We start from the raw sequence: 19870 nt of genomic DNA on the forward strand, positions 1-19870 counted from the left end.
TATATATATATATATATTTGTTTTTGTTCCTGAAATTTCTGTATCTGAATATTTTTTTAGAAGTGTGGTAGGGCTGTGCGATAAATTGAATTTGTTTAAATTTAGATTTTGTCTTCCAACAGTTATGAGTATACGATCATTTGATTAGTGCCGCATTCTGTATACAATTGAGAACTCTTTCTGTGCATGCTATGAGACGAAATGGCAAAATAGAAGTTTTGGCTTGTTTGGGCTTTGCTCATAAAAGTAAGCAGGTGCAGGTCGCTATGTTTTGGTATGTGGCTTATTTAAGATGAGTTTGGAATTTAGTTTAGTATGGGCTTGTTATTTGTGTGTGTCTGTCTGTCTGTCTGGGGGTTTTTTTTCCTACCAAGATATGGCAACACTAATGAGTCAAAACGTATTCTTGTGATTTCTTGCACCGCACGTACAGAAGCCAATGCTGATTCGTGTTTGAAGTCTAGTTGTTCGGTTCCGTACACACTGCATAGAATTTCTGTAAATGTGGCTATCACTACCTGAATTTTTTCGTTAGTCATTTTTGCTGTAGAATGCAGTTGTCACTCCCGTAATTTACTGAACTATGTGTATAGAGAACAGGATTAAGCACTAAAAGGTGAATTGACAACCAAATTAAGCTGCACTCTGTATGTGGCCTATCTGATTTAGACATGTAAATCATCAGCATTTTATGTCATTATTGGGTGCTTTAATAATAGAATTGCTTATGTGTGGCATCATTGAGTGATTACCAGAAACAATTTGCATCATTGCTTGATTAATTGAAACAAATTGTCCGAAAGAACCAGTATGGCAAAAAAAGAATCGAACTTCCCATATACTACATAGGAACTACCTAATATACCTGCTGCTGACTGTAATTAACGTTACTCAGACAACAAAAGACAAAGACGATCACTCATCACTCAGCATTATAAGGGTCAATGTAAGTTTAATTCATACAGTGAAAACTATGCGGTTGTATTTTGCATGTCATTACTTTATTCAGTTTCTGTAGTAATCTGTTAAATTTAAAGCATTTAATTTTTTTCTATTACATTTCTTCTGTTTGTCATTTCTTCAGTTTTTTTGTTTTTGTTTTTTTGTATTGTATTGTATTGTATTGTATTGTGTTGTATTATTGACTGTTCTTGTCTTCAATAGTCATTTGAGGCCTTTTTTTTTTTACTTTTATTAGCCTAGTACAGGGGTAGGCAAGTTTGGTCCTAGAGAGCTGCAGTCCTGCAGAGTTCAGCTCCAACCCTAACCAAACACACCTGAACTAGCTAATCAATGTCTTCAGGATTACTAAGGCTATAGGCAGGTGAGGGTTTTTTTTTTCAGGGTTGGAGCTGAACTCTGTAGGACTGCAGCTCTCTAGGACCGAACTTGCCTACCCCTTGCCTAGTATTAGCTTCTGCTGTGGTACCAAAATTGCTATCAACAATTGTGAATTTTCACTGGTATTTAAAATCTTAACATCATAGCAACCCTATATCCAACAAAATATACTTAATGTATAATCCCTATCATGAAAAAAAAAATTGGATTGTGGTCATGTCTCCCATCTCTCTCTGGGGTGGACCAAAGGTTCTTAAACCTAGACCAAATTTGGTAATTAAGAATAACTCAAAATCAATGCTTTACTGTCAAATGTGACTTTCTATGGGCCAAAATATGCGATTTTACTGTAATTTGTACAGTACTTCTTAGTGCAATACAATAATGACAAAACATTCATTTTGTTTTTACACTTGGAAACCTACTGCTTCACTTTGAGAGAATGTTGCTTTAAACAAATAATGTATTATTTTTGGGCTCTTTTCTGCTCGTTAGATGGAGATGACTACCTGACTGTTGCCCAGTCGCTAAAGCGAGAGTTCGACAGCCCAGAAATCTCTGACTTAAAGTTCCTGGTTGATGGGAAGTGTATTCATGTGCACAAAGCCCTTCTTAAAATCAGGTAAATTGAAACCTGCAATCAAGTAGCAGCATCTCTAAAGTCTTTTTCACTGTTTTTAGCCCTATTTTGTGTATATAAAGTAAAAATGGTTTGTGCCATTCTGCCTTCCTCTTAACCTGAGTTTTTCCTCAGGTATGTAAACAGCATCTGAAAATAATCTCTGAATAATCAACGAAAGATTGGGGTTTTCCCCACTGGTGTCATTCCCATGTTTAATTTAAAACTCGGCAGCTGAACTCTTTTGACACGAACATGTGCAGACACATTCTTGTTCATGTATAGATGGGCGGTTGTGTAAGTATTACTCTTTGTTTCTCTACAGACACTGTTAATATTGTGAAACATATTTTCTGTATCCTATTAGAGCAGAGCTTGACCCTTCCTTTTTCCAAAAGAGCTTCAGGGGCGCAATGAAACTTTTAGTTTAGAGTTCGTAAAAGAATGTGTTTTTCCTTAATAAAAAGGAAACATTTACATGCAAAATTATATAATCTATTAGAATACAAATAGTACCCTAGTTTTTTTTAATAAATATTTCCTCTTCAAACTGTTTTGAATAATTATGTAATTATATATGGGCCGACTTTAAACTGTATAAATTCTATATATGTATGGTAGCACTTTAAGGACCAATTCACACTATTGACTAGTTGCTTATTTGCATGCATTTTACTTGCATATTGGCTGTTTATTTGTACTTTTAAAGCACTTATTAATGCTTTATTCTGCATGACCATATTTTAGATCCCTTAATCCTGCCCCATATATAAATATATTTATTTATTCCAGGAGACTGTAAAACATGCAACAGTATTGACTTGACTTGAACATGCAGCGTTGATGTTTAACTCTTTCCCTGCCATTGATAAGTTTTTCTGGCAATTCCGGCATGTTTTCACTTTTATTTGGTACATTGTGCTCTTAGGCATCTTCTGAAATAGTACAGAACTTCATAATCCAAAATGCTTGAAAATAAAATGATCTGCGCAAACGGGACGGAGTGGAGAGAATGTATCAAAATATCACCTAGAAAAATGTTGCCCATGCAGAGGTACGGTGCATCCGGAAAGTATTCACAGCGCCTCATTTTTTCCACATTTTATGTTACAGCCTTATTCCAATATGGATTAAATTCATTATTTTCCTCAAAATTCTACAAACAATACCCCATAATGACAACGTGAAAGTAGTTTGTTTGAAATCTTTACAAATTTATTATAAAATGAAGTCTTTTTGAGTATGATGCTACAAGCTTAGCACACCTATTTTTGGGCAGTTTCTCCCATTCTTCTTTGCAGGACCTCTCAAGCTCCATCAGGTTGGATGGGGAGCCATTTTCTGATCTCTCCAGAGATATTCACTTGGGTTCAAGTCTGGGCTCTGGCTGGGCCACTCAAGGACTCCTTTATCATCTTGGCTGTGTGCTTAGGGTCGTTGTCCTGTTGGAAGATGAACCTTCGCCCCAGTCTGAAGTCCAGAGAGCTCTGGAGCAGAATGTCTCTGTACATTGCTGCATTCAACTTTCCCTCGATCCTGACTAGTCTCCCAGTTCCTGAAAAACATCCCCAGAGCATGATGCTGCCAGCACCATGCTTCACTGTAGGGATAGTATTGGCCAGGTGATGAGCGGTGCCTGGTTTCCTCCAGCCATTCAGGCCAAAGAGTTCAATGTAGAGGTCTGCACTGAGGTCAGATTAAATTCCTGAATAAAACGTAGCAGTCGGTAACTCTGGTGTAATTTGAACGGGAGCGGGCGGTCTAACAATATCCCATTCCCGACGCCCATTTAGAACAGCATATCTGTGCTTTATTCTTATTGACCACCAGTACAGCTTGCACTCAGGACTGTTATGCACACGCTGCACGCATGCTTTAACGTCATGGGGTCTGTGCGCAGCATGTTCATAACGATGCTCAGAGCAGGCTGTACCTGTGGTAAATATACAGCCCTCAGACGGAACAGGCAGGTTGTCGTTGAGTGAGAGCAGAATAAGGATGGAGCAAAGTGTGGATGTGCTGTCCTTGAAGGACGTTCAACTCGGTTTTGTTTATATTTTGCTTGGCCTATAATTTTAAATGAAAGATGTCATATTTATTTACTTTAATCTGCGACACTTTTCCTACTATGTTAACAGAAAAATGTCAAACGAATTTAGTATTTTGACAAGACGAATAAAAATAGCTAATAGGCTATTTTTTTTAAAAAATTTTTACAACCTACATAATTTTTTTTCTCTTTGCAACACTTTTTTTCCTGTTGTGTTGTCGATGTTAAATTGTATCCTGACAAGACGAATAAAAATAATAAAAATTTTGTATAACATTTTTATTTTCTGACACTTTTTTTTTTCTTCCTACTGTTGCATAAAATATTAAACTAATTTTGTGTCTTAAGATAATTCATATAAGTTCAAGTCAAAGTCAATAAATTCAAGACTTAACAAAACGAATAAAATAACATAAAATTTTGTGCAGAATACACTTATTTGTCAGCCTATCTCTCTTTCATTCAGTAGCGGAAATTTAAATGTGAATATATATATATATATATATAGCGGGAGCGGGGGGGTGCGGAATAGAACCTTGCGGGAGCGGGGCTAAACAGCAGACCTCTAGTTCAATGTTTGTTTCATCAGACCAGTCATGTGCCTTTTACCGAGGAGTGGCTTCCGTCTGCCCACTCTACCATACAGGCCTGATTGGTGGAGTGCTGCAGAGAAGGTTATTCTTCTGGAAGGTTCTCTCTCCACAGAGAAATGCTGGAGCTCTCTCAGAGTGACCTTCGGGTTCTTGGTCACCTCCCTGACTAAGGCCCTTCTCCCCCGATCGCTCAGTTTGGCCGGGTGGCCTGCTCTAGAAAGAGTCCTGGTGGTTCCAAACTTCTTCTATTTGTGCTCATTGGGACCTTCAGTGCTGCAGAAATTTTTCTGTACCCTTCCCCAGATCTGTGCCTTGATACAATCCTGTCTCGTAGGTCTACAGACAATTCCTTTGACTTCATGGCTTGATTTTTGCTCTAACATGCACTGTTAACTGTGGGACTGCATATAGACAGGTGTGTGTGCCTTTCCAAATCATGTCCAATCAACTGAATTTACTACAGGTGGACTCTAATCAAGTTGTAGAAACGTCTCAAGGATGATCAGTGGAAACAGTTTTTTTTTTATATATATATATATATAAATTTGCAGAGATTTCAAACAAACTTCTTTCACATTGTCATTATGGGTTATTGTTTGTAGAATTTTGAGGACAATAATGAATTTAATCCTGTAAAGTCTGTAACATAACAAAAAATGTGGAAAAAGTGAAGCGCTGTGAATACTTTCCTGATGCACTGTAAATGACTGGTCAAGCATTGGACCTGTTTATAGACTTGGACAGCCATCATTAATTTTTTTGATAATTGTGAATCTGATTGAGTTGAAGTAGCCAATGAGGGAGATGCCTGTGCTGACACTGAAATTTCTAATTGTGGACATGCCAGGGATAGACTGATATCCCGTCAATTTGGATGAGAATGCAGGGCACCTGTTTGTCTACATGTGGACAGTGACAGTTTAGCCTGCATACTTTGGACATGGAGATGAGGGGTTTATGACCAGTCTCGTTCTCAGTTCCCACTTGCCAAAGGGATAGAGCTAAGACAAAATAAGAAAATGGTCAAAAATAGATTCCTCTCTTTGTGCACATTTACCACGCTGTTGAATAATCATAATGATGAAATTCAAGTATGGGTCAAATATGTCAATATTGTGCTGCTGGTGACTAAGCAAGGGCCACTGTGAACCATACAGCTGTGGCTCTTGAACTTGGTAATCTTGTGTGGCATGAAATTAACTGGAAGCCAAAAGACCTTCCCTTCACTGAAAATCCTGGGCCTGTCAGTGATGCTACAGCTTTTGATCCAGAACAACCAATTGACTATATTGAGTTGTTATTTTCTGATGTAATGATACAGAACATTGTTGAACAGACCAACCTGTATGCAGACCAGTCATTCAAGCTACGGATGACACTTCACAACATGCTAGATTTCATTCATGGAAGCCTGTCACGGTTTCAGAAATGAAAACTTTCCTGTGACTCTTTTATTCTCACTGGTGTCATTCATAAGCCTGAACTTGATGTACTGGTCTACAGATGAAATGTAAGCTACCCCGTATGTTTGATTTATTATATTTAGTTGTGATATTTCTTGTAATTTATTTCTTCTTGTTTTGTTACTGACCGTTTACTTGTTTTTAGTGATGTTTGAACGTTATATTAGGTAGGCTAGTGTTACTTTTTGCTGCTGTATCTTAAAATTTAGAATTAATCGAGGTATGTGAAATTTCACTGGTCGTAACAAGTTAGTGGTGGGGCCAGTGAAAATTTTGGCTGAACAAGTAAAAACCTGATCCACTGGCCTGAACTAAGAATATTGTGTTCTAACAACATGCATACACTTCATATTTGTGAACAAATGATTCTTCTGAGCTAAAAGCTGGTTAATTTTTTTTTAATTGCAATAAATAGAACTTTAAATAAAAGAAATGAATGGCATTAAAAACATGTATCATTTTGTGGTTGTGTTGATAGGTGTGAGCATTTCCGAGCATTGCTGAACGAGACCGATGAAGAGACCATAGAGATTCATCAGTTCTCTTATCTGGTGTATCGCGCATTTCTGGAGTACCTGTATACTGATACCATCAACCTCCCACCTGAGGATGCCATTGGTAAATCGCACTGGTCATGACTGCTAGATCACTGTAACATCCGTGATCTGGGCTGAATTTTGTATTCTTTTTTTTTTTTAATCCACAAATATATACCTGTTTGAAATAGATATAGATAGAGTCCAACATGACGCATCGAAAAACTTGTTAATTACCCTGTAGAGCAGCACTTGAATGTAAAATTTTCTGATTGATGTTGGTTGATGTTTATGGTCCTATGATCATTGAATTGGAAAGGTCTTCTGGATTTGTCCACGTACTACCGTGAGAGTCGTCTGAAAAGACTTTGCCAGGAGACCATCAAGAGAGGCATCACAGAGGAGAATGCTATAACACTGTTTTCAGCTGCTGTCAAGTATGAAGCACGGGTGAGTATGCACACTCAAACATTCAGTCATCCATTCAGTTAAATACAGGTCCTGTTCCAAATGTTAGTGAGATTAACATTAGCTTGTTGCTAAGCTAACAACTAAATACTCAAAAAATATATACAGTATCTCACAGAAGTGAGTACACCCCTCACATTTTTGTAAATATTTTATTATATCTTTTCATGTGACAACACTGAAGAAATGACACTTTGCTACAATGTAAAGTGAGTGTACAGCTTGTATAACAGTGTAAATTTGCTGTCCCCTCAAAATAACTCGACACACAGCCATTAATGTCTAAACCGCTGGCCACAAAAGTGAGTAAACCCCTAAGTGAAAATGTCCAAATTGGGCCCAAAGTTGGGAAAATCAACCCATGGCAACAGTTTAAAAGTAGCCCAATTCTGTGGAAAAAACGCGGACTTGGCAACCCTGCATCCAACAAGAGCTACCGGAGTCAGCTTTGACTGATCACAGGTCGAGAATAAAGAGAGATGACTGACAAGACCATGCTGGAGTATTTGCTGCTCAACAGATTCTGAGCTCATTGACAAATATCTGATCTTGTAAGATGTGCTCCCTTTACACAGTGCGTGTGATCGCGAAAGTGAAAGTAAACAGCAAACGCTCATTCAAAAATATTTAAATACACCGCATCCTGAGAGCGGCTCCCTGATGCGCCAAAATTATACACAATATTAGAATGTTTAAAGGAGTGGACACGAAAATCGCAGGAGCTCAACACATGTTGCGGGAGCAGGAGGCAATGGTCAGAGATTCAGCGGGAGTGGGATTAAGAAGACAGCCGAATCCCGGATATTTTGGGCAATTAAGAAATCCCGGCAGGACGCATTTTTGTAGGTCCAAAAAGAGGACATGTCCGGGGAAAAGAGAAAAGAGAGTATGTGTCACCCTAATTTATAATCTATTGCTAATCGATGTATTCTTTTTAAAGTAGCATATAGAACATTTTCTGCCTCATTCTGTGACAAGAAGCCTCATCAGATCACAAAAGGAAGCATTTGACTGCTGTTGTGGAGTAAACATTTTATAATGTTCTCTTTTGTTGGACAACAGGTTTAGAAATGTGAATACAAGGGAGGTTTAGCTTTAGGCATTTTAATTTAAGCATGCTTAGCTTAGTTAACGGAAGGCTACCTGCTGCCATCCGAGCAAGTGTAATTACTGCATTCACGTGCTCCTCTGATGCTCTCATTTCCCAAGTTGTGCTTTTAAGTCGGAATGTGAAAACAACATGGACACTCTCGTTACTACAAAGATGTGTTGGATTTGTATTATTAGAGCTTTCTGACTTAAGGTCATGTGCATTTTCTCAGTCGGGAAATAATTTTTCACATGCGATGATGTTTCTTACGTCCGTTTCGGAGAACCAGAGGACAAATATTTCAATTGATCGCTCAGGCATGACACCGAAATCTGCGTTCGGATTCGGTTCTAGTACATACCGGTTACATGGGTATATGTACTATGGTGCTATATTGGTACCGGGTTTCGGTACCCAACCCTACTAGTAACACTGAGTCCCATGACACCGGGGAGAGAAAATGGCTAATTGGGCCCAATTTGGACATTTTCACTTAGGGGTGTACTCACTTTTGTGGCCAGCGGTTTAGACATTAATGGCTGTGTGTGGAGTTATTTTGAGGGGACAGCAAATTTACACTGTTATACAAGCTGTACACTCACTACTTTACATTGTAGCAAAGTGTCATTTCTTCAGTGTTGTCACATGAAAAGATATAATAAAATATTTACAAAAATGTGAGGGGTGTACTCACTTCTGTGAGATACTGTATATATGAAGAAGATGTGAAATACACAAGACACTTGACTAACATATTGCTAAGCACTTAATACACTAATAAAAATGCGAAGAATAATCACAATTCATTCAACAGAATTAGATCTTAGTGTATTGCTAAGCTAACGACTTCATACTCAACATGAAGCACACAGGAGTAGGGCTGTCAAAAAATAAAATAAAATTTCGAATATTCGTTGACTTTAAAATAAAAATCCACATTCTAGGTGTGCGTTAAGGAGGCAGCCTTATCAGTGGCGCACGAGATGCGATGACGATGTAAGTGTCGTTGCATTATAATGTTTTTGTTATCCTGTCCAGTTGAAGCCACTAGATGTGGCGCTCCTGCCTTGTTAATTACAAATATTGCTAAAAAAAAAAGAGAACATCAGTGCGGAGAAGATCTTGTTTACGTCAAAACTGAAACCAAGCCATTCACACAGAACGCTTATTTCGTGCATTTTCTAGAGGGACATCTATCACCGTTGCACTCGCGTCTCGCACAAAAGAGCCGCATGTTTAGAAAGCCATGTAAAATTAATGCAAGTTCAACTTTGACAAAACTTGTTTTTTTAAATGGAAAAATGTACTCTTTGTGATTGGCTTTCTGCCTTTTGTATTAAACTATGCATACATTATGCTGTTTTGTTTATAGTTAAGCATCTTAATTATAATTGGTTAATAAACATTATTTTAAACATTATGCGCCCTCTTGTGGCCTCAGGAGAGAAGCCAGAAGCTTTTCTTTACCCTAACTGAAATTATGCATTTTAAATTTTAATATAATTAAAATTATCATATTTAAGTACAAAATTCGAATTTAGTTTTCAGCCATTTTGACAGCCCTATACAGTAGACATGACCAACATTCATGGTTTATTTACTAGATTTTGATGTTATCATATTGCTACCGTACAGTATAGTTTGATGTTAATGTGTTACTAAGCTAATGACTTTATACTCTTTAAAAAGTAGGAAAAGACCAGCACAAATATTAGGTGAAATAGCTTATATAATACACATATAGTAATACATATTGCTAAGCGAATGACTTTATACTCTAATAAGATTCTCTAATAACCAATATTTGTCTAAGACAAGGATTGGTTAAAATAGCTCACTTGAAGTTCAGAGAAGACTTGACTAACATTCACAGTTTGATGTTAGCATATTGCTAAGCTAACGACACCGGGCCAGATTCACGAAACATTCTTATGTTTGTTTGTTTTTTACTGCTATTTTCTACTTACTATGATTATTACGTTAATCTGCAGGCAGTACCAAAAAAGATGGGGTATTTTCCATCGAGTTTGTTTAGGGAATCTTAAGCAGGAGTCTCCATACAATCACATAACACTAAAGCTTGTAATTTTCTTCCTAAGGGAAAAAAAATAAGATTTTCTTAAAATATTTGAGAACTTAAGAATGGTTTTAAGTGCAATTCTTGAAAAATTCTTATGAACTTATTGGAATTTATCTTAAGAAGACTTTTGTGAACCTGGCCCCAGAAAACCAAAAGAAGTGACCTCTGACTTGGGTCCACACCAAAGGATCTAGTGTGACATCTACCCTAAGATAGCACTGTAACTAAAGATAGCACACATACATTGTCTAAAAATGCTGTCTAGTTAGGCAGCTCACTAAGTTTTGGAACAGAGCCCTAAACATGTGCATACATTTGCGGTTTCATATATTATTCTGTAGGTCTTTGGTGGTACTTCTCTTTCTCATTGAATCAGTCCGTCCACTCTTCATGTGCAGGATCTGGAAGAGTTCTGTTTCAAGTTTTGCGTTAACCACCTGACAGCTGTCACTCAGACACAGGCCTTCGCTGACATGGACCACGATCTGCTGAAGAACTTCATCAGCAAAGCCAGCCGCTACGGGGCCTTCAAGAACTAACAGAAAGATATAGTCGAAAGAGGTATTCTGCTTTGGCTCTGCAACATCTAGGCAAGTTCTCAAATACCTCAGATGTGGAGTTAGAGGAGCCAAATTCCTGTGGTTCGCGTGTGAAGAAGTGGGAAAGGCCACTGCACTGGTTGCCTTCTGGGTCCCAGTGCCTTTAAATTACATGACCATCTGAAGCCCTATTTAAGCGGAAGAATTCAAGACTGGATTCAAAGGGACCAGACAAGTCTGAAAAGATTGTATTGAAATAGCTAAACAAAAAGAAACACCTCTGAGGTGCTTTATGAGCAAGGGATTCATCTGTGCATAAGCAAAAGGGAAGACCATCTCATGTAGGAGATGGTTGATGGAGAAAGAGTTGCTTTTCTGTTACTGAACTATTGTTTTTGGTCAAGACCATATTAATTTGCAATATATTTTATATATATAACAGATTGGAAAGTTAGTCAGCCAAACACGTTGTCCATCTCATATACATCCATTATTGTCATGATGGCCTTTATAAAGCAGGCCAACAGCCGAACTTCCTGTGGGGTTTCAAAGATAAACCTGTGTCATAGGATATTATGATTTCATTTTTTTTTTTTCATGCATCAGAAGAAACTTTACACCATAATATGTCATTATAGTGGTATAGCATTATTTTTAAATGTAGCATTTACAATTTACAGATCCAACTAATGTCATATACTTCTGTTATGTTTGCGCTCTTTCTGTGTAGCAGTATTATTTTGAATTTGTCAGAAAGGTCAATGTCTGTCAATGTCATATTTTTTTATAAGCACTAACACGAGTGTTCGGGTGAATCTCACAAAAACTCTCTGGGGAACAGTCCAGACCATATTTCACCCCATAGTGAAAAGAGAAAAAATAAAGACATTTTGCATAAAGGAAAACCTGGTTGCAGGACATTTAAATTTTCCCCAATTCCCATTACTGTAAGAATGTAATAACAATATTAATAATAAACAATGCATATATATATATATATATATATACACACACATCAACATTAATTTGTTAAAAAAAAGTATTAAAATAAAATAAATTTTATTTTAGCAAGATGTTATTGATTTATGAATTGATTTAATTTAATTTAATTTTTTTAAATTTGGGGTCAAATATGAGCCGGGCATTTCTTCAGTGCTTTTGTTCCTGCAGGTAGTTGGGAAATGGTGCCGTCTGGTGGTGTTGATGCAAAACTAATCATGTGCCCATATTCTGTCATTATTGATGTCTTTCCAGCAAAATACTTTATTACCCACAGTTAATCGAGATTCCAGACAGATATTTTTTTATCACTTATTATAGCATCCGCCAACCAACCTAATCTTGAAATAGCACTTGAAACAATAAATATATATATATATATATAATCAGGTGTTTACAGTAACTTAAAGGGGTCATATAATGTTGCTAAAAAGAACATTATTTGGTGTAATGAAATGTTTATTACTTAAGGTCTTAAGGACTTAAGACTTAAGGTCTATCCAGTACGTTGTGATTGGCCGAATACCTCAAGCGTGTGACGGAAATGTTACGCCCCTTACCATACTGTGATGCCCTGTCCGGCCGGAGCTACGAGACCAAAACATTAAAATCCATTATAAACTAGGCATCCGTTGCATCCAGTGGGGACATAATTATGGATTATAATGACTTATACTGTCTTTTTACGCGTTGCATTGCGCTGCGTAAACATAAAACCATGTCTGCATTTGTGATCGGAGAAATGACAAACAACAAGCGCTACTTACAGTCTGTGCGTCAGAACAGCCGGCATTGTAGTCTACTCTACCAGGATCAGGAAACAGTCCTCCATAAAATGTGTTGCACACATCTGAATATTTGGGTTGAAGTGTTCTGGAACAGTGTTGTAAATACAACTTAACCACTGATTTCTAGTCGTGTCCATTTTTGGAAGGCCAAACAAAGTAGTTTTGCTTTCACAACGAAACACTGCATCACACACGGCGGCCTTGAGTGAGTAGAGGCCGGCGGCTAGAGTGAGCAGAGGCCGGCGGCTAGAGTGAGCAGAGGCAGCGGGCTTGAGAACGGCGTGGCCGACGGATTCGACGAAGGAGCGTCCGGAGGGCTTGCGGCAACAACATGTGACGACCCTGGGCTGGACTCCGCTTCGTCCAAGGTGAAAGCCGATCCGGTGATCCACGGCGCAAAGTTGTTGTATTTCCTCAGCGACCAGCACAGATCAGCTCCAGGCATGACGAAGCAGATATCGTCCTCTTTTGGAAGACCAAACAAAGTAGTTTCGCTTTCACAACGAAACCCAGCGCCTTCACGACATGGTGGCGGCAACAACAATACTACAGCGAGAATAAAAGTTACGCCGCTTCTTTGTGTGAACATTTGGGTGGCGTTATGCAAATCTTCCCAGATAGTGACGTAGGTATGTGGGGGCGTGTTAGAACGAGCCGTTTTAGGTAGGTGTGGCTGACTCTTAACTTTTATAAGGAATATCTCTTTGGATTTGAGACTTTAGTCTTTGCAACTTTACAGATCTTCTTTATGCACCAAGAGCTTGTAACACTCCAAAGATAAAGGACAAATTGAAATCTCATCATATGACCCCTTTAAGAGGTGTTAAACAACATCAGAGACCGCTTTCACTCTTTCTCACAAGGTCACAATGTCGTCTTGATGGTCAGTTGTTACAATCTACAGTCTGTTCATAATTGTTTACACCGTCAGGGGTTTCTGTTCTGTTGTAGATATTTCTACATGATTTCCTTCTTTAGGAACCCCATAAATGAGGGTCAGGAGTGCTAACCCTGCCCGATTGCCAAGAGAGGGTCTGTTAAATGCTCCCCAGTGGTCATGTTACAAATGGGGACTTAAATAATTTAACATTTGAATAATCTGTTTTAAGATGACACCAAACTTATTTTCCATTAAGCAAATGTCATACAGCACTTTTTGAATATTTAAATAAATGTCCTGTATATTAAAACTATTGTGTTTTGGAAAAGTTATTACAATTATAATATTGCACTTGTTTTTTTCTCCACTTGCATAACTTTCCACATTTTTTATGTAATAAAGTATCGATTCATTATTATGTATCATAGTGGCTGTATACAAGTTATTTCAATATTTGATTTCGTTTATTGAACATTTTTACAGTCTATGGTGTGAACAGCAGGCATTAATAGCAGGGCATTAATTCTTAGTTATTTAAAGTGCAATACGGATATCTACTCCCAACAGACCTGTATTTATGTATATATAATTTATTTTTATTTATTTATTTTTAACAAAAGGTGTAGATTAGATGCAATATTGAATTTAACGCGGATGAAAGCGATGTGAGGGATAGACCATGTAATGTTCACTAACATCTTTGAAAAATGTTTTATGGAGTTTTTTTCTACTTAAAGGGGTCCTATTATGCTCTTTTACAAAGTCTTGATTTTGTTTTGGGGGTGTACTAGAACATGCTCTCATGCTTGGTGGTTCGTAAAACGCATTATTTTTCACATAATTTACATTATTAAAATACCTTTCTCCCCAGCCTGGCACAAACGGCTTTGATGAAGGCCCGCCTTCCGAAAAACAAAATGTGTTGTGATTGGTTAGTTGTCCCAGTGCGTTGTGATTGGCGAACAGCTTAGATGGTGATTCAGTACTGCCACGCCCCCTTGCTCTGTCTTTCAACAAAAACTTTTGGGCGAATCCAGCAGGCACTGTACTCCCTCATGTTGTGGAAGCTGACCTCAGTAAAATGCGCAGCACACAATAGCAAATTGGGGTTATAATGCTCAGGAACAGAGTTAAAAAATAAATTGCAACCACTGTTTCCTGACATCATCCGCTTTCGGAAGCCCAAAGAAAGACGTTTTGGCACGGAGGTGAAAAAAAAACAGCGTTTCAGGCGGTCGCGCACGGGACGAGAAGCGCAGCATCGCGCCACGTCTTTAAAATTCAAATACATTATTTTCTATGAGTGTAGGCACACCGGCCGTGCCGTTCGGCGTCTGTCCGCCCAGCTACGTCGTGTTGTACTTGTAAGAATTGTTCTAGAAATGGCCGAAAATTTGAGGCTACAGCACAGCAGCACTTCTTCTTGGTTTTCTCTGATGCACTAACTCTGCAGCAGCTCTTCTTCTTCATCGTCTCGTCTGATGCACTCCCTCAACCAAGCGTTCTAACCACAACCTCACACCTCCCCACCCCCCAACCATTCGAATTTCTGTAGGCAGCCCGGAAAACACGCCTGTAGTCCAAACGAGCCATTCGTTGTAGTTCTTGAAAAGGGATTAAAAAAAACGAAACATCTCCCTTTGGAGTGGACTTTGAGATTTGTAACTTTCTAGATCTTTTTTATGCCCAAACATACACACTACACACTGACTAAAATAAAAAAAGTGAAAAAGCATAATAGGACCCCTTTAAAGTCTTTTCAGAAAATTTAGTCAGTTAAAAAATCGGTATGTTGTTAAATAACAATCCATTGAACGCATTGCATTTTCATTCCTGTCCAAATGAAACCTTGATACCCTGACTAAGGTCTGTAGAACACTGTCTTAAAATTCTCAAAATTTCTGTACAATTTGCTGCTGTAAGACATGTTTTGTGCCTATGAGTGGCGCTCTATGCACATTTAACACATGGGTTGTGTCTTAAAACCTTGTGAGCCTGTGAGCCGCCCAGCATTTTGGTCATCGCAAGCGCCTTCCAAGACAACATTTTTTTGAATATCATAGATGCACCTAGTATTCTAGTATTAACGCTGCTGAATTGCAACAACAACTGACCGAAATCAACGAAATAATGCACTAAAATCTTGTCTAGCGAGGGGGCTCACTGTGTTTTTGGAACAGCCACATTTGGGCACTTCATTTCTCACCATTAATTCCTGCGATCAGCATCCTGTAGTGCGCGTCTGGCTCTCTTCTCATCCTCACAGCTTGAGTTTTCACTCGTCCCGAGGATGCTGTGCGGAATCAAACACTCGTTCGTCTCCTGCATCAGTCGTGCAGCGTTTCCTCGCGGATGCTGAAGATCAGGTTAGACTGTGTGTGTTTGTGGATGATGTGATGGCGCACACTCATCACATCCACCTGCTGTCGTGAGTATCTGCAGCAGAACTCAATGTGTGCTTCTATCACATGCTGTTTATCTTGCGGTCTGAAAGCGGTCGAAGCTATCTGCCATAAATGTTCAATTAGCACGCATAGACACTGAGTTCATAAATGAGTGAATGTGCTGTATTCTATTATTTAAACATTTATATGATGTAAAATTTCTGCTATTACTATCACTATTTTTGGTGATTGTATTTACAATACAATACGTGTTTACAATAATAATCTGATTCATTCTTAATATGTTAGCTACATAATAAACACATTTATATAAATATAGCCTATACTTATATTAAAATATCACTGTACATTAATACCCTTGTATTTAATTGCTAATGTATACAAATTGGAGTATCATTAATAATAATGAATAAATAATATTTATCTTACAACTTTCATAATATATACTTTGTGTATTATTATAAAATGTCAATATTGTTACTGTAATATTAGTAATATTTATTACATTATTAATTTATATTGTTAACAAATGTAATTTTTATGTTATAAAATTAGACCTGTAATTTAATTAGTCTTTTTTTGTGATTGTGTACTTGTGTTAGAGCTTATATTTATATAATAATAATAATAATTACAATCTGCTACTTGCATAGTATTTATTGGAATATTTATTAATATAATATAATTATATTCATGAAAATTGATTTTATTTCATTACCAATACTGACTAAAATAAAAAAAGTGAAAAAGCATAATAGGACCCCTTTAAAGTCTTTTCAGAAAATTTAGTCAGTTAAAAAATCGGTATGTTGTTAAATAACAATCCATTGAACGCATTGCATTTTCATTCCTGTCCAAATGAAACCTTGATACCCTGACTAAGGTCTGTAGAACACTGTCTTAAAATTCTCAAAATTTCTGTACAATTTGCTGCTGTAAGACATGTTTTGTGCCTATGAGTGGCGCTCTATGCACATTTAACACATGGGTTGTGTCTTAAAACCTTGTGAGCCGCCTACCTAGACAGCATTTTGGTCATCGCAAGCGCCTTCCAAGACAACATTTTTTTGAATATCATAGATGCACCTAGTATTTTGTCCAAAACGCTGCTGAATTGCAACAACAACTGACCGAAATCAACGAAATAATGCACTAAAATCTTGTCTAGCGAGGGGGCTCACTGTGTTTTTGGAACAGCCACATTTGGGCACTTCATTTCTCACCATTAATTCCTGCGATCAGCATCCTGTAGTGCGCGTCTGGCTCTCTTCTCATCCTCACAGCTTGAGTTTTCACTCGTCCCGAGGATGCTGTGCGGAATCAAACACTCGTTCGTCTCCTGCATCAGTCGTGCAGCGTTTCCTCGCGGATGCTGAAGATCAGGTTAGACTGTGTGTGTTTGTGGATGATGTGATGGCGCACACTCATCACATCCACCTGCTGTCGTGAGTATCTGCAGCAGAACTCAATGTGTGCTTCTATCACATGCTGTTTATCTTGCGGTCTGAAAGCGGTCGAAGCTATCTGCCATAAATGTTCAATTAGCACGCATAGACACTGAGTTCATAAATGAGTGAATGTGCTGTATTCTATTATTTAAACATTTATATGATGTAAAATTTCTGCTATTACTATCACTATTTTTGGTGATTGTATTTACAATACAATACGTGTTTACAATAATAATCTGATTCATTCTTAATATGTTAGCTACATAATAAACACATTTATATAAATATAGCCTATACTTATATTAAAATATCACTGTACATTAATACCCTTGTATTTAATTGCTAATGTATACAAATTGGAGTATCATTAATAATAATGAATAAATAATATTTATCTTACAACTTTCATAATATATACTTTGTGTATTATTATAAAATGTCAATATTGTTACTGTAATATTAGTAATATTTATTACATTATTAATTTATATTGTTAACAAATGTAATTTTTATGTTATAAAATTAGACCTGTAATTTAATTAGTCTTTTTTTGTGATTGTGTACTTGTGTTAGAGCTTATATTTATATAATAATAATAATAATTACAATCTGCTACTTGCATAGTATTTATTGGAATATTTATTAATATAATATAATTATATTCATGAAAATTGATTTTATTTCATTACCAATGCATAATATTAGCTTAACAATAATCAACAATAATAATCAATGATGTATTAACATAGCAATGCTTTTTGAAGAATTGTAATTACATCAACAATATTAATACAAATGCTGCTTTTAAAATATGCATTTTCAGTTTGAGTCCAATGAGGAAATATGTAGTATGCAGATCCTATTGTGACTTAAAACCATAATGGTGTGATGTTGTTCCATGTAAACTCTTTCTTTGCAACTTATTTTATTAAGAAAGTGAAATTGGAAAGGATAGTATAAAAACTGATTGACAGGCTGATTGTTTAGCATGACATGATCAAGTGACTGTATTCCCTGCAATGCCATTGAAGAATTCTAACTTTTTTCATCAGTTCTGAGTCAGCTATTCTGATTCTGTCAGCAGATCGTGTTTGCGTAAGACAGCACCAAGTAAAATACATACATAATATGAATCATAACTCACAGAAGAAGCGAACACGGAGCTCACTTTCTGCATTTTGTTTTTGTGTACACTTTGTGTGAGGTTGTGAAATTGAACACTTAAAATCCTTTGAGTCAAGTAAAGTGAATCCCCTCGCACAAAGCTGATGAGGAGTTTGCTTTTGAAAGGGAAAGGAGGCGTGGCCTCTGGTTTCATTTGGATGTTAATATTTAATGAGTGCTCCAGCTCTGAGAGTGGAAAACGCAGCTTCCATTTGGAGATGCTTAAGAGAAAGGGCTAGAAAAGGATGCACACACATAAAGAAAGACAGCTGTAACATGTTTCTCTAATCCAGGTCCCTTCTAGGTTAGCTGGTTGATTAGTGAACAGGTGCAGTGGACATGCTCTGAATGCATCATGGGAAATGAGGGGAATTTCATGCATCTTAATGACTATGACAGCAATTTGCCTCTTGAACTTCCTGCGGCCGGCCACCTTACTGCCATTAGCGCTGAATGTGTTACATTGTCAGGAAAGAGGAAAAACAATGAGGTGGAAGTAACAAAGACAGTTTCTCATGGCCGTTGGCTGTGGGTTTCATGCTGACGCCTTGAGGAACATGCTGTGAGTGATTTATTTATACTTCATGTCTGCGACAGAAACTGCATCAGTCAAGAACTGTCTGTCCATATGTCAACCATCTCTCTTTTCCTTTCGTTCACTCTGCCTGTACTTAGCATGTTAACACTAAACCGTGAAACAACTGTAAAAAATGGACATTATAGTTGATGTATTTTGGAATTCGCTTGTTTTCACTGCATTGTGAAGATTATTGAACAGATACTGTAAGAGATAGATACACACACAGATAGATAGATAGATAGAATTTCTATTGTTGCTATCCATGTCATGGCTTTATAGTAGCGGATGTAGTTCGATATCAAACAAACTCATTAAAACTTTTGTTGTTAACGTTTTTTGGTTCACATGACTGACAGTGATCAGTGCATTATGAAATGCTAAGGCATCAATATAGCATGAAAGCATCTGCATGTATTTGGCATCAGGACAGCAGAATCACTGCAGGGCAGATGCTGCAGACTGCAACGAGAAACTGCATGTGGGATTGCATGTATCGAGTGACTGAACACTTAGGAAGCTTCCTTTGTATCTATATTGGGCTAGATCTCTGTCGAACAGTGCAGGTGCAAAAAGAAAATGTACAGAATATATAAACTGAAATATGTATTTAAATAGGCTGCTCTCATTATATGCTAATGAACTTTTGAGTAATTGCGCACACAAAATACTAAGTTTACAGTTTCATCATTTTGTCATGGTTCTGACAGCACTGTATTATTTGTAAATGTGTGAAAACCTTAAAACTTAAATACTTGCACTTCAGCACATTCATGCAATTTTAATTTCAAATATATCTTTATGCAGCAATTATTGCAGTCCAAGCA

At 37.3% G+C, this 19870-nt stretch overlaps 2 protein-coding genes across 4 annotated transcripts in view; both read left to right on the forward strand.

The window, feature by feature from the left end:
* The window catches only part of LOC107561474 (RCC1 and BTB domain-containing protein 2-like), a 46377-nt gene extending 34589 nt beyond the window's left edge, over positions 1 to 11788 (forward strand). For 2 of the 3 annotated variants that reach the window (XM_016245930.1, XM_016245929.1), the window contains 4 exons: positions 1837 to 1963; positions 6545 to 6684; positions 6922 to 7052; positions 10639 to 11788. In XM_016245930.1, coding sequence (XP_016101416.1) covers positions 1837 to 1963; positions 6545 to 6684; positions 6922 to 7052; positions 10639 to 10779 — 539 coding nt within the window. In that variant the 3' untranslated portion in view covers positions 10780 to 11788. Of the gene's footprint in view, positions 1 to 1836; positions 1964 to 6544; positions 6685 to 6921; positions 7053 to 10581 lie in introns of all 3 variants that reach the window. The other variant, XM_016245931.1, reaches the window with a different exon arrangement.
* A 5285-nt stretch (positions 11789 to 17073) lies between these two features.
* LOC107561476 (microtubule-associated tumor suppressor candidate 2-like) overlaps positions 17074 to 19870 on the forward strand; it is a 54083-nt gene continuing 51286 nt past the window's right edge. Inside the window, exon 1 of the mRNA XM_016245932.1 lies at positions 17074 to 17234. The gene's annotated coding sequence lies outside the window, so the exon portion shown is untranslated. The remainder of the gene's footprint in view (positions 17235 to 19870) is intronic.

Source organism: Sinocyclocheilus grahami, unplaced genomic scaffold, assembly GCF_001515645.1.
Source record: "Sinocyclocheilus grahami isolate Dianchi unplaced genomic scaffold, SAMN03320097.WGS_v1.1 scaffold774.1, whole genome shotgun sequence".
In the NCBI taxonomy this organism is placed as follows: Eukaryota; Metazoa; Chordata; class Actinopteri; order Cypriniformes; family Cyprinidae; genus Sinocyclocheilus; species Sinocyclocheilus grahami.